This window comes from Mizuhopecten yessoensis, unplaced genomic scaffold (assembly GCF_002113885.1).
Source record: "Mizuhopecten yessoensis strain PY_sf001 unplaced genomic scaffold, ASM211388v2 scaffold7725, whole genome shotgun sequence".
NCBI lineage: Eukaryota > Metazoa > Mollusca > Bivalvia > Pectinida > Pectinidae > Mizuhopecten > Mizuhopecten yessoensis.
The window spans coordinates 840999-856590 of record NW_018407191.1 but is presented as its reverse complement, the minus strand read 5'-3'; the positions used below and the strand labels follow the sequence as shown (position 1 = coordinate 856590).

Here is a 15592-nt window from a genome sequence, read left to right as displayed (position 1 = left end):
ACACGGCTTCGTTTTGTTATTGAAACCAATTAACTGCGTGTATATTGCTAATCGTCAAACACGATCGTATCGTTACAGAAAAGTAATGTGTGTTATCTACACTTTACAAGAATTTTTACCATAAGTATTTGTGTTCTCTTATAGACTTACAAAAACAAACAATGGATCGCCGTCGTCTGGTCTGACTCGCACGTATTCAGATGATGTAAATCAGAAACAAAGAAAATGCGGAAACGGTTACTTGTTCGATTCCGCGGTAGCCGAGTAGTTAAGGCGTCTGACCGTCTACGATTTAGAAACTTAATATACTTAACAAAAATTTTGAAGAAGTTATTTCGAATAACATTAATATTTTTTTGTTTGGGCTTATATGTTAGCGCGCGTTGAGTCTTAATGTGGGAGGAAACCGGAGTTTCCGGAGAAAAACCCATGATTGCCATGGTAACCCATACCTTTTCACGTCCGATTGGGGAATCGAACCGCGGCCACCTTACTGAAAGACGTTATCTTTTAGCTGTTACAGATATATGGAGATTTTTAAAAAGTAATAGAGACACCTTCCAATAAAACAAAGATGTTTTATGACATAAAGTGTTTAGAAACATCTCCAAATTTTATAGAAATATTTTTATTTGAAATAAATATATTTCATTCATTTTTTTACTTTGATATTTGATATAACGCCCTATCTAGCTAAAATGCTAATTCTAAAACACTTTACAGTACAAAGATAAGCATATAAAATATTGAGGAATTCACAGGAACTGCCTTATCGGGCGCTAACTACAACTGTTCTAGCCTTGTGCCATCAGGCTAATATATCCCTATGTGTGTACATGTATACCTGCGTGTGTGTTGGAGATGTATTGCGTTCTGTTTGTATTGGAACCGTGCTTCCAACGGTATCATTTACAGTGCCACTTCACTTAAATGCTACAGCACAGATACCATAACATCCACACCAGACAATTTTATACTTCACCTGGGTTGTTGGAGTTGTGTGGACAGGAGAAAAACACTTTCTTTGAATATTCCATGCGTAAGACGACTTCGGAGATCGAACCCCGGCCGACTGCGTGGAAGGCCGTAGTGTTAACCACTTGACCAATCCGCGCAAATACGTATACGCTTAATATTTAAATGAAATAAAGAAATCGAAATCATTAGATTTATCTTTAAATGTAATAGATACCTAAACCGACTTAGGTTTTACAAATGTTCGAGATTTAGTTTTTTTTCTCTATTTATTTATCTATTTATTGTCTTTGTAAAAATATACCAATATCAGCATAAATTCTTAAAGATGCCAAAATATTACACTCTTAAAATCATAAATATAATATATATTTGATTAAATTTACAAGTGAATCATAAAAGTTGTTTTTTCAAACTACGTAAATCACTTTTTTTGGGGCTGGATAGAACTGCACAGGGAGTCACAATGGGGGTTGAAACCTTTAAATCGTGATGATATGAATTTCTTAAAAATACGACTTTTAACATGTTGACTCATTCGCGACTTTATTGGAAAATCCACAAATCCGCGTCATATCACCTGTGTACATGCAATGATATGTATATACTTGTGTATTATTAGTTTAAAATGAGTGACGAATATACTCCGAAAATAAAACGTTTGACGCAATCTTCTGTGCAGTTGATCATGAAGTACTAGTGACAAGTTAAGGTAGAGAATGGGTCCCGAAGACTCCAGACATGAACATGGCTTCGCCCGAGGGCAGTCGTCATAAATAACATCCCTGACAAATATGTGCCAAAATATCGTAGAGCCTGCCATAAAACGCCGTGTAACCACTATTACATTACACCTCCTGTCAGTTAGAGGGTTAGGGCTGCTCGCTCAAGGTCCCGCTATTTTGCCTCTCCGAGAATGTATATTGCAAGATATATACAGCTCGGGAGATGGTCGTGGCAAAAGGCTACACATTTTAATGCATAAGACCTCATGCGTTTTGGAAATTTATTGGAATTTACCTGTTTAGGACATATTTGGAGAGTTGCACATCTGAATGACACCTGAAAATGGGGAGATGGTAAGTTCATTTTCTTATATATATTTTTAGAAATTTTAATTCGATTTTAAATTATTTCATGCCTTTGTGTCAATTGATATGAAATATCTGTTTAGTTGGAATGTTTCAAAGTTTAATGATTTCTGATTATGTCTTACAGGACATTTATGATTTATATTAAAATTAAGCTTAATATCCTATTAGATGTTTTCATGTATTTTGAATTTTAATTACACAGGGGAAATTCCAGGTTTTCCGTTTTTCATAGTTTGAAAAAGAAAGTTGTTAAATATTTTCATTTATTCTTTCGTACATTTTTAGCTGTAAATTATATGAAATAATTTTAACAACTTTGCAATTTCTAAACTTAAAGACATTTTGTTTAATTAGCTGAACTAGTTGTATTTTTGTTTCAGATTATTGATAAAACATTTAAATGAAAGAGACTTCAAAAATGGATTTCGTTTCGTTTCTTTTGTTCGTTTTGTGTTTTATAACGTTATTCATCAATTCCGTCCATTCCTCTTGTTCGACCTGTCTCACCAGTGGCCAATGCCGGCCCCCGGACTGCTTCTGCTGCCGGGGTGAGCTTGGTCTCGACATGCGGTCCTCCGAAATCCCACAAATAGTTTTCTTTACTTTCGATGACGCATTAACAGACAAGGCGGCAGAGTTTTACAATCGACTTTTTAATAATTCTCGTCTAAATCCAAATGGTTGCCCGATCTCAATGACGATGTTTATTTCGCATACGGACACCCAGTATAATCACGTGACCGAGTTTCATCGACGTGGGATGGAGATCGCAGCCCACAGTGTCACACATAGTCACATGAATCAGCAGAACTTCTTTACAGAGGCAAAGAACCAGAAGCAAAATTTGGCAAAATATGGAAAACTTCCGGAGAGTGATATTGTTGGTTGGAGAAGTCCATTTCTCGAACCAGTCGGAGATCTGCAACCAGAACAGTTAAAACAGTTAGGTTACATGTACGATGCAACCTTGACATTCAGTAAGCGGAAGTTGAATGACACGGCTCCGACCCCGTTCACTTTAGATTTCGGGTGGCCATACGACTGCAAGGTTAAGCCCTGCCCACGTGGCCGCCATCAAGGATTCTGGGAAGTTCCGGTTGTGTCTTTGTTGGATTATTTACATCGATACGATTGTGTATATGTGGATGGGTGTATGAATATACCGCCAAATGAAGAATTGGCGTTTAAATTTCTGATGGATAATTTTAATAGTTATTACCAACGAGAAAAAATTCCGTTCGGAATAAATATGCATCCATCTTGGTTTTATACAACTAGTCGACTTAACGCAATGGATAGATTTATAGCCGAACTTGTTTCGAGACCGGATGTGTTTATTGTATCAGTGAAAAAGACACTCGATTGGCTGAAGAACCCCACACCACTCTCGAGAATAAACTCATTCCAACCTTGGCAGTGTAAATCAAGCGCGGAACGTTTTAAAGCGCCAGTCATGAATCAGCAGTTTAGCTCCATGCCAGAGCGTTCTTTTGTTCCTCCACCTCCTTCTTTGTTCCAAAGTTTTAGTTCACGTCAAGATTTTCAGCCAAGGCAATCTCAAAATGAGGTCAGAACGTCAACGCAGCAACTTATGGAACAACAAAGGAAGGAACTTCGGCGGCAAAACACACTGGCAAGAAAGTTGGCAGTAGAACGACAGGCTTATAACAGCGCCAATGAACAGTGGACGGAGAGAGTACGCTCTCCACATTTGCCAGGCACTCCTCTGATACAGACCAAAGATATACAAGGGCCACCAAAGATACCCAGTACACTGAAACCCAAGGATGATTCAGAGATTCTTTCGAATGCGTTCGGACAGGTGTTTTGGCGACAAAAGCCAAGAGAAAACATTGCAACTAACCAGGAACTGCCAAGTCGCCGTCATTCGAAGAAGTGGGGGCGTAAAAATATTCAGTCGACACGACAACGCGGACCTATCAATAAAGCACCGAGATTTGAATTTCACTACAAAATACCAACTGATTCAACTAGAAAAGTACAGGTACAGCAAAAAAGCAATAAAACGATACAACCGTCTCAACTAGATAGACAGCTTGGTATAAGAAATACGGTTAACAGACACAGGTTTAATAGGCCTAGCTTTAATAACGAAGTTAGAAATGAAGTAAATATAGGGAAAATCGGTGAGAAACCCGCAGCTGTTTCCGAGAACAAACACCAACCAGTGCCAAAACCTACATCGATGTCCATCTACGAAAGGATGGAACAACAGATTCTGTACGAACAAAGGTTGAAAAAACAGCAAGAACAATTCAAATTAGAAAACAAGAGACGTAAATCGGAAAATTTAAACATTGACAAAGCTCAACAAAGAAAACTAGAACAACAGATGAAATTAGAATTAGAAAGAAAACGACAAAATGAAAAAGAAATGAAAAATAGGGAAAGAGACAATAGAAATCGGCAAGAATACCTTCAAAGACAACGAGATAATCGGAGGCGAAGACTGATAGAATTGAGAAAAAAAAGAAAAAATAGGCAACCCTTGCAAAGACAGTTTTCCAACTCGGGGTCTAGGATAGCGGTATCACCGCGTCGGACGGGGGAGTCGTCTCCGCGAAAGTCAGGATCGAGAGCAAGTTCTTCCGGAGGATCGGAGACACCTTCTCGGGCGTCGGGGAGGAATGTTGTCGAAAATCCAATCGAGAGTCAATGGAGCAAGTTAATTGATCTTTTGATGGGTTAGAATCTTATGGTTCATACTACTCCAGTCTTTCACTTCAACAGATAACTATCCGTGGACAATACATTAGCTAATGCTTATGAGTGCGAGGTCAATTCACGAAGGATGTAAATTATCACGGCAAGTTCATGAGAAAGTATCGTTGTATGCGTGAACTGCATCAACTTGCTTACCAGGTACGATGATACATTCCAAAACTACTTGACGAGATTGGTATGACAACAAGTTGAATTATTTATATCATTGATATATAGTATGCTTGTGTCACGATTTAAACCACAATTACTGATGTATTGTTTCATTTTTCTGACCCACAGTTTGCTAGGTGCATGAAATTTTATTTATGCAGAAATTAAAATTTCATGAAAGAATTAATGTCGGATATTCTGATTACATACATATTCATGTGTTAAAATGTTATGCTTGCACATTTTTAGCTTTTCGAATATAATCTTGTATGATAATTGTTTAGGTGAGAGAGTGCAGGCATATATGTAGGTTGATATCATTAAAGTAAATAAAACAAGGGTAAAAAACATATGTTATCAGATTACATCATTACTATTCTGATATATGTGTAGAAAGTTTTTGAGGCATTTACAATGCCAGAATGTATGACTGCGTTCATTATATTGATAATTATATTGATAAGCACTAAAACAAAAGCATATGATTCATATTTCAATGAATGCAATATCTTTATCATTTACAAATGTTTTTCATGATATAATCATTCTGTCCTCATTATCATTTCTCCCTTCAAAAACGTATTTATTTTTTTCAAATTTTATTCGACTGATATGTAGGAATGAGGGAGAGATGAATATGCATAACAGAGTATAAGATGACACAGTTTTTCTATATCCTCTTTGGCTTGTGGAGGTAGGTTATTTGTGATATTGAATCAGAATTACCATTTTCAAAGAGCAGGTCAATAATCACTTTATGACGTCAGTTCGATTGTAACGTCACATTGATCTCTGCCAAATGCAAATACTTTCCTCCCTATAATTTTCCAACGTTTTTTTTGGTCAGTGATTAAAACATTTTTAAGCATCTAGTTATCAATATTTTGGTGGATATGTGGTTATATGAGAGAGTGATAATGACCGAGACGAGGTTAATATCTCTTTTTCGTGTTCATATAACCATATATTCATCTCAACAAAAGTCCATACATTTTTTTGTAATTGACAATTATAAAATAAACGGCATATTTAATATGTAATTAAAGATTTACATTGTACTGTACGATATATGTCATACCAACATAAAAGAACTACTAATTAGCATATACGGTTTATTTTATATCGAGTGGTAACGACATTAAAATCTGGCACAAGAAAGATAATACCATTGAAGACTAGATATGGAATAAACAATGTCGAAAAATCTATTACATATTTACTAAACAAACGCGAAAGTGTACAGTATTAAACAAGGCACTCTGTAATATACGCAACACCGCGCATTCTTGTAATGAAATTACACTCAATATGTCCTCGTCTGTCCACCAAACATCTTACACATGTCCTAAGTTGTATTTTATGACTTTTTAGATTGCTTACTCTGACGAATGTGCCCAGCCACACATAAATGAACAACTCCTGTATAAGTTCCGTATCACGTAGACATAGTATAATGGCCTAGCGACCAGTTGCTGGATAGTACTCTATCTAGACATTAGTGCACCGATTGCCTTACAGGTAATATATTACATCAGCTTAATGCATTTATTATCTTTCTAATTATTAAACAAGTGCTTTATTTTTTTTTTTACAATTTTGACATTTGGCGTGTGACGTAGCAGTTTGTGTTGACGTTCGGCAAGCTTGATTGCCATGAGCATTGATTGACGGATTGTAACGCTGCCGTTTGCTTTAACTTTGGCGTATTACGTTGAAGTTTGTGTTGACTTGTTGTGTGATACGTTGCAGTTTGTGTTGACTTTCTGCGTGATACGTTGCAGGTTATGTTGACTTTCGGCGTGTTGAGTCGCCGTATGTGTAGGCTGTCGGCGTGTTACGTTGCAGTTTTGTTTTACTTTTGCTTGTCCCACTTTCTGGTTTTGTTGATCTAAGCTTGTTACGTTTTCGTTGGTGTTTACGTTTTGCTGTGTTACGTTTTCGTTGGTGTTTACGTTTGCTGGGTTACGTTTTCGTTGGTGTTTACGTTTTGCTGGGTTACGTTTTCGTTGGTGTTTACGTTTTGCTGTGTTGCGTTTTCGTTGGTGTTTACGTTTTGCTGTGTTGCGTTTTCGTTGGTGTTTACGTTTTGCTGTGTTGCGTTTTCGTTGGTGTTTACGTTTTGCTGTGTTTCGTTTTCGTTGGTGTTTACGTTTGCTGTGTTACGTTTTCGTTGGTGTTTACGTTCGTTGTGTTACGTTTTCGTTGGTGTTTACGTTTGCTGTGTTACGTTTTCGTTGGTGTTTACGTTTTGCTGTGTTACGATTTCGTTGGTGTTTACGTTTACTGTGTTACGTTTTCGTTGGTGTTTACGTTTGTTGTGTTACGTTTTCGTTGGTGTTTACGTTCGTTGTGTTACGTTTTCGTTGGTGTTTACGTTTTGCTGTGTTACGTTTTTGGATATATTGGCTTTTGACCTCTTACATTGTCGTTTGTCATTTAGTTTCTGTAAAACAGGAAATGTTAACCACGTTTCTTTTTCGTTCTTGCACAAGAGTGCATATTTGATGGGGAACAAAAATGAAACACTGGGCGAATTCCTTCTGAAGGCATAAATTTGGTGAACTAAAAAGTTTTCTTTTTTTTACCTTCAAAAAATTGTTTTTTTTACTTTCTGTTAATTTAATATGACCCGTACACTTTATAATGCATTATTTTGATCTATTGCCTCATTTGAAACACTTGATTTCTCTATTTCTATCTGATCTACACGTTCCTTGAGGTTATGTTGCCCTAAGTTCTTATCATTAGTCATTTTTCAGAACAGTATGACCAGGAGGGATGCCTGTTTCTGATTCCAGGTAGTAGCATTTCAGTGTGATTACACTTTTAAATAACCCCTAAATGGCCCCGTCAGCTTTTAAAACACAACCGTTAAAAGTCACAGATATTATGAAGACGTAAAGTTTCCTATAAATCAACCAATCTACCGTAATTAACCCAAACGGTTTCTATAGTGGTTTATTGACCTGGAGTTATCGTACCTTACTCTCGTAAAAAACGCGAATATCAATGTCTTATTTACAGGAATGTAATAGACACCTATTGACAGTTTTTTTCTGCCATTAGGTGGCAAGCATCTTGTCTTGGAGAGTAAATATTTTTTACCAGATTCGATATTCATCTATCAACGTTTGCTTAATATTCAACAGCTCAATTTAGCTCACTCTAGGTTACAAAACGGAAGGCGAAAAAGATTTACTAACGGTACCATCTGTTGGATATGGTGAAAGTGGGGTTTTTTTCAGTTTTTTTTTTCATTTTTCTAACAAAGGTCCCTGGATCTGATTCTTCTCATTTTTAATCGTGGTGCTTTTTATCTTTTATTTATTTATTATTATTATTATTATTATTATTTGTGAATGTTCGAGTCGCGATCTTTCCACCAGAGAGATGAAATGACGTCACGTGTCTTAGGAAACATGCTAAGCATCACATAGGCGTATATTTCTGAGGCGTTGCCATTGACATCATGTGATCGCCTAATTACTGGTAAGGGACAACCAGGGGTAGATATTTTATTCTTGAAATTTCATATATTGCATACCGTTTACATTGCGTTTAGTTTTTTATGTGAGAGTCGTATATTTCTTCTTCAGTGAATGTAGATATTCGGAAAGTTTGCCTAATTATTGTTTTATTGATATATTTTAAAGTTATCAATATGCCTAAGAAAGATTTATAAGAGGCCATCAGTATTTGTAACTGATGGCGTAAATAATGATCTATTTCAATGTACATGCAGGTATAACTGAAAGTGTGACGTCATTTTAACATAACTATGACTTAACCTACTCGATAAGTTATAATATGGAAGATCTATATATCACTTTTACGCTTATGCATATAAAATTAGAACACGCAAAAACTAATTTACTACCATATGAGTTCCTTCTCTTTAAAATTACCTGTAAGCTTTATGGGTTATGGCCTCCATCTTAAATTTTGGCTTTAAATATTTCATAGTCAAAAGACACCGGAAAAACACTTTTAAATTAAAAACGTGGTATTTTTCGTAAATGATCGCGCTCATCAATTTTCAAAGCAATTTCTGATAGATTAAAACCTATTAAATTGAGTTGAATATGGATTTTTGTTGATGTCATAATAGCTTATCAGAACCCCTGTTGACAACCGTTTCATACTTTATCGGTTTTGAATTGCTTCTCCCAATCATGTATGACAAGTTCGTCTAAAAATTGATAATAAACTTGTCAAATACACATGTTTCAGGTTTCAAAATGTCATTTAGTAAGTCAAATTGCACTGATACGCGAATCCATTGCATGCATAGAGTTGTTAACAAACAATAAAAGCTTCAATTTCAAATAAATGTCACGACATTTTGAAAAAAAAGATTTAAAATTTTAATTAATTTAACTTTATTTTTTAATAATTTACAAACGTCCTTTGCAGCAGGTGATAGACGTCGCTGTTTTATCATAAAACGTATATTATTCTTGTAGAGTTATGAGAAAGAGCAAGCTCGCCATAGACATATATGCTGATTTGACGCCCATTAATAGTTTATATCAATCATATGACACGCATAAACTGATCACTCAACAGAACACGGGCCTGAGTGGTAGGTGTGATACAAAGGAAATGGAGATCAAATTGTCAGATTTATGCATTTCTAATCTACTTTAAAGGGCACGACCGCTTAGCTCAATGTATTTCCCGAAGAAGGCTGCGCCATCTATGTCCATTTGGTAAAAACAACATGTACTGCAAAAAGATTTATAATTCATCACAAATTATTTAAATCAGTGTTTTGTCTATACAATATCAAAAGCAATGACAAAGTGGGTTTGAACAGATTTCTCCAACGTATCCCTGCCCCACTGAATATTGTTTATCGTACAGTATTCTCCGCTTGATTTCGTTTTGGATATAACTGTACCACATATGGGCCAGGAAACTTCCATTGATCAGGTAGCTAAGTCGGTTAGAGTATGATAATCTGGAGTTTAGGGTTCGGATCGCGATCTAGCCCCCCTGAATTTTTACACTCAGAATATTGTTGTCGAATTTATTTTCTTTATTTTATGTTGATTTTCATAGAAGCCCTGCAAGGTATAATTTTCTTTTCAGAAATTATTAATCAAACCGATAGCTTGCCAGTGTATTAACGGTCTCAGTACAGTTTCGGGAAAGGGATTCTTAAACTTCATCGATTTTCATAACAACATATCGAATTTTTCCACCTATACTGCGGTTGGCTGACTTATAAGATTATTTCAATTTCCATTCGATCCAAATTATTACCATTAATTTAATAAATATTTGGTGTTTAAGCACAGAGACAGGACTAGCGGTATATACAGTGTCAAATATTCAAACGAGTAGGCTTAATTACAGAATATTGAGTAACAACAAATAAGTGTATCCTATTACACAAATCCTTAACAAAACTATTAGATGTATGAGACAATGTATTTTCTAAACATTTTGTATTACTCTTGATTTGGACATATTCTGCCTTACGGTATCACAGTAGCCGGGGCATTTTTAAAAAGAAATTATTATATTAATAACACTTTTTATCGACCAAATATATATGTGATATGCTGTTGGATTTATGTCGACTCCTCATTGACCTTTCTCGATACTCAATGGTTTATGCTCACTTACGCTCTCTGTACCCCTGGAATATGTCAAAGGTACACAGTAAGCTTTAGGTAAAACAAACCTGACCAATCGCCAGACGATTCCTGTCCTTTGAAGATCACAGGGAACGAAATCCAACTTTAAAGCCGGTCAGTTTTTACGTCACGCTGCCGCGCGATTCTGTTGGTGTATTCGGAAGTTACTGAGCCTCCGAGTTCGTCATAACATATCCCAGTGTGCCGTGAGTGTAATTGAGCGTAACCCCTGGTGTATCGTATATGCTTCTTGATGGAATACTTGGGAAAGTTATTTTCCTGACATTAAAGGGACTTGATCATTTAGTCGGCTAAACAAAGCTTTTGTCGGTAAACTCAGGATTTCATTTACTTTTTAGGAGTTAGTACTAAATTAACAATGCATATGGCAGGTTGTTCTTAAGTGAAATCAAATGTCCTTAAAGTCAGATTTCAATCCATATATTTTTCAGCAGAGTTGAAATTGGATAATTGTTGTTTTGTCTTGTAATTTCGTGTAATTGTGTAATATAACTGTTCAATATCTTTGTTTTGACCATGGCGTTGATTGCCTTGAAAATGTACCAAATCATTTTGATCGCACTGCCGCTATTACTTTTCTTCTTACACATGTAAATACATTTAAGAAAATATTAGTTAGATGCGATCTAGTGCCTTAATGGATCACAATATATACTTGCTTCAAATATCACTCAAAATGTATATGTACCAGTAATTATTTTTTCTTTCAAGCTGTCGATATTGCCCGCTCGTATAATAATCTACCGATATCATCCAAATATCGACCGCTTCTAAACATATCAGCCCAAATCCAGGTCTCAATCATGTGCTACATGACCCAAGTGTTAATTATTGACCCTCTTAGAAATTAAAACCCGTTTGTTGTGTTTGTTACCTGCGCGAAACTATGGACTGGAAATAACAATTACAGTGAATAAAGTTATGGATATTGAAAAGCGTTGTAAGTGTTGACAGTAGCGATACATGAGTGGACGTTCTAATAGGAAAACCAACAGGAGAACTTGTTCTTGTTTTAAAGTCATTTAATGATGTACACAACATAAATGTACATGCTCATTTTATGTTATAAAATTTGATGTATAATTGTTTAAATAACTGACCCCAGATTGGACATCGACCTATGTCGGGCCACCGGGCATGTTGTTCTGCAGGCCTGATATAGAAAACTCATAAAATCTGAGGCCATTTATGAAGACTATTACATAAAAACCCATAAAAACTGTCGTGTTACTCATACGTAGCTTAATGTATTCACCGTCCTCTTGTTAATCAATTTTCAAAAGTCACGAAAGATTGAGTGTCTTTTGTGCCTTTTGAAAACTAACTGATAAGAGTGATAAATAGTATAACCAAATGAAATAAGTCAACAAATAAATGATTAAAAAATTAATAGGTCCTCAACAAAATTTGTTAAACACATTACTAACACTGTGTTATAATATTATGTCAACAGATACTGAAAGTGAGATAAATTAAATTATTCATTATATGGAAAACGATTGTCTTGTTGTTTTATCTTTGATTCGGTTATATACAAATGAAAGAGAATTGTTTTTTTCCCCGTCTTTGTTTTTTTTTCTTCTAAAAAATTAAACAAAACATTGTAAATGCTATTATTAATCTTTACAAAACTGTTGCATTGACAGCTGATGTTATTAACATTAATAGAGCATAAATAATACTTAAAAAATAATATAATAATACTAAAACGATTGTGTTGTTGTTTTATCTTTGATTAGGTTATATACAAATGAAAGAGAATTGTTTTTTTCCCCGTCTTTGTTTTTTTTTCTTCTAAAAAATTAAACAAAACATTGTAAATGCTATTATTAATCTTTACAAAACTGTTGCATTGACAGCTGATGTTATTAACATTAATAGAGCATAAATAATACTTAAAAAATAATATAATAATACTAAAACGATTGTGTTGTTGTTTTATCTTTGATTAGGTTATATACAAATGAAAGAGAATTGTTTTTTTCCCCGTCTTTGTTTTTTTTTCTTCTAAGAAATTAAACAAAACATTGTAAATGCTATTAATAATCTTTACAAAACTGTTGCATTGACAGCTGATGTTATTAACATTAATAGAGCTTAAATAATACTTAAAAAATAATATAATAATACTAAAACGATTGTGTTGTTGTTTTATCTTTGATTAGGTTATATACAAATGAAAGAGAATTGTTTTTTTCCCCGTCTTTGTTTTTTTTACTTCTAAGAAATTAAACAAAACATTGTAAATGCTATTAATAATCTTTACAAAACTGTTGCATTGACAGCTGATGTTATTAACATTAATAGAGCTTAAATAATACTTAAAAAATAATATAATAATACTAAAACGATTGTGTTGTTGTTTTATCTTTGATTCGGTTATATACAAATGAAAGAGAATTGTTTTTTTCCCCGTCTTTGTTTTTTTTCTTCTAAGAAATTAAACAAAACATTGTAAATGCTATTAAAAATCTTTACAAAACTGTTGCATTGACAGCTGATGTTATTAACATTAATAGAGCATAAATAATACTTAAAAAATAATATAATAATACTAAAACGATTGTGTTGTTGTTTTATCTTTGATTAGGTTATATACAAATGAAAGAGAATTGTTTTTTTCCCCGTCTTTGTTTTTTTTCTTTTCTAAAAAATTAAACAAAACATTGTAAATGCTATTATTAATCTTTACAAAACTGTTGCATTGACAGCTGATGTTATTAACATTAATAGAGCATAAATAATACTTAAAAAATAATATAATAATACTAAAACGATTGTGTTGTTGTTTTATCTTTGATTAGGTTATATACAAATGAAAGAGAATTGTTTTTTTCCCCGTCTTTGTTTTTTTTTTTTTCTAAAAAATTAAACAAAACATTGTAAATGCTATTATTAATCTTTACAAAACTGTTGCATTGACAGCTGATGTTATTAACATTAATAGAGCATAAATAATACTTAAAAAATAATATAATAATACTAAAACGATTGTGTTGTTGTTTTATCTTTGATTAGGTTATATACAAATGAAAGAGAATTGTTTTTTTCCCCGTCTTTGTTTTTTTTTTTTTCTAAAAAATTAAACAAAACATTGTAAATGCTATTATTAATCTTTACAAAACTGTTGCATTGACAGCTGATGTTATTAACATTAATAGAGCATAAATAATACTTAAAAAATAATATAATAATACTAAAACGATTGTGTTGTTGTTTTATCTTTGATTAGGTTATATACAAATGAAAGAGAATTGTTTTTTTCCCCGTCTTTGTTTTTTTTTTCTTCTAAAAAATTAAACAAAACATTGTAAATGCTATTATTAATCTTTACAAAACTGTTGCATTGACAGCTGATGTTATTAACATTAATAGAGCATAAATAATACTTAAAAAATAATATAATAATACTAAAACGATTGTGTTGTTGTTTTATCTTTGATTAGGTTATATACAAATGAAAGAGAATTGTTTTTTTCCCCGTCTTTGTTTTTTTTTTCTTCTAAAAAATTAAACAAAACATTGTAAATGCTATTATTAATCTTTACAAAACTGTTGCATTGACAGCTGATGTTATTAACATTAATAGAGCATAAATAATACTTAAAAAATAATATAATAATACTAAAACGATTGTGTTGTTGTTTTATCTTTGATTAGGTTATATACAAATGAAAGAGAATTGTTTTTTTCCCCGTCTTTGTTTTTTTTTTCTTCTAAAAAATTAAACAAAACATTGTAAATGCTATTATTAATCTTTACAAAACTGTTGCATTGACAGCTGATGTTATTAACATTAATAGAGCATAAATAATACTTAAAAAATAATATAATAATACTAAAACGATTGTGTTGTTGTTTTATCTTTGATTAGGTTATATACAAATGAAAGAGAATTGTTTTTTTCCCCGTCTTTGTTTTTTTTTTCTTCTAAAAAATTAAACAAAACATTGTAAATGCTATTATTAATCTTTACAAAACTGTTGCATTGACAGCTGATGTTATTAACATTAATAGAGCATAAATAATACTTAAAAAATAATATAATAATACTAAAACGATTGTGTTGTTGTTTTATCTTTGATTAGGTTATATACAAATGAAAGAGAATTGTTTTTTTCCCCGTCTTTGTTTTTTTTTTCTTCTAAAAAATTAAACAAAACATTGTAAATGCTATTATTAATCTTTACAAAACTGTTGCATTGACAGCTGATGTTATTAACATTAATAGAGCATAAATAATACTTAAAAAATAATATAATAATACTAAAACGATTGTGTTGTTGTTTTATCTTTGATTAGGTTATATACAAATGAAAGAGAATTGTTTTTTTCCCCGTCTTTGTTTTTTTTTTCTTCTAAAAAATTAAACAAAACATTGTAAATGCTATTATTAATCTTTACAAAACTGTTGCATTGACAGCTGATGTTATTAACATTAATAGAGCATAAATAATACTTAAAAAATAATATAATAATACTAAAACGATTGTGTTGTTGTTTTATCTTTGATTAGGTTATATACAAATGAAAGAGAATTGTTTTTTTCCCCGTCTTTGTTTTTTTTTTCTTCTAAAAAATTAAACAAAACATTGTAAATGCTATTATTAATCTTTACAAAACTGTTGCATTGACAGCTGATGTTATTAACATTAATAGAGCATAAATAATACTTAAAAAATAATATAATAATACTAAAACGATTGTGTTGTTGTTTTATCTTTGATTAGGTTATATACAAATGAAAGAGAATTGTTTTTTTCCCCGTCTTTGTTTTTTTTTTCTTCTAAAAAATTAAACAAAACATTGTAAATGCTATTATTAATCTTTACAAAACTGTTGCATTGACAGCTGATGTTATTAACATTAATAGAGCATAAATAATACTTAAAAAATAATATAATAATACTAAAACGATTGTGTTGTTGTTTTATCTTTGATTAGGTTATATACAAATGAAAGAGA

General features: G+C 32.7%; 1 protein-coding gene across 1 annotated transcript; it reads left to right on the top strand.

Moving 5' to 3' along the window:
* The first annotated feature begins 1734 nt into the window (after positions 1-1734).
* Positions 1735-6933, top strand: LOC110454264. The gene is made up of 2 exons (XM_021503690.1): positions 1735-2054; positions 2450-6933. Exon 2 carries the CDS (start codon positions 2470-2472, stop codon positions 4777-4779), a length of 2310 nt encoding a protein of 769 aa, XP_021359365.1. The 5' UTR covers positions 1735-2054; positions 2450-2469; the 3' UTR covers positions 4780-6933.
* Positions 6934-15592: the final 8659 nt, after the last annotated feature.

Coding starts and splice junctions, on each gene's coding strand:
- LOC110454264 (XM_021503690.1), top strand. CDS start 2,470: ATGAAAGAGACTTCAAAAATGGATTTCGTTTCGTTTCTTTTGTTCGTT.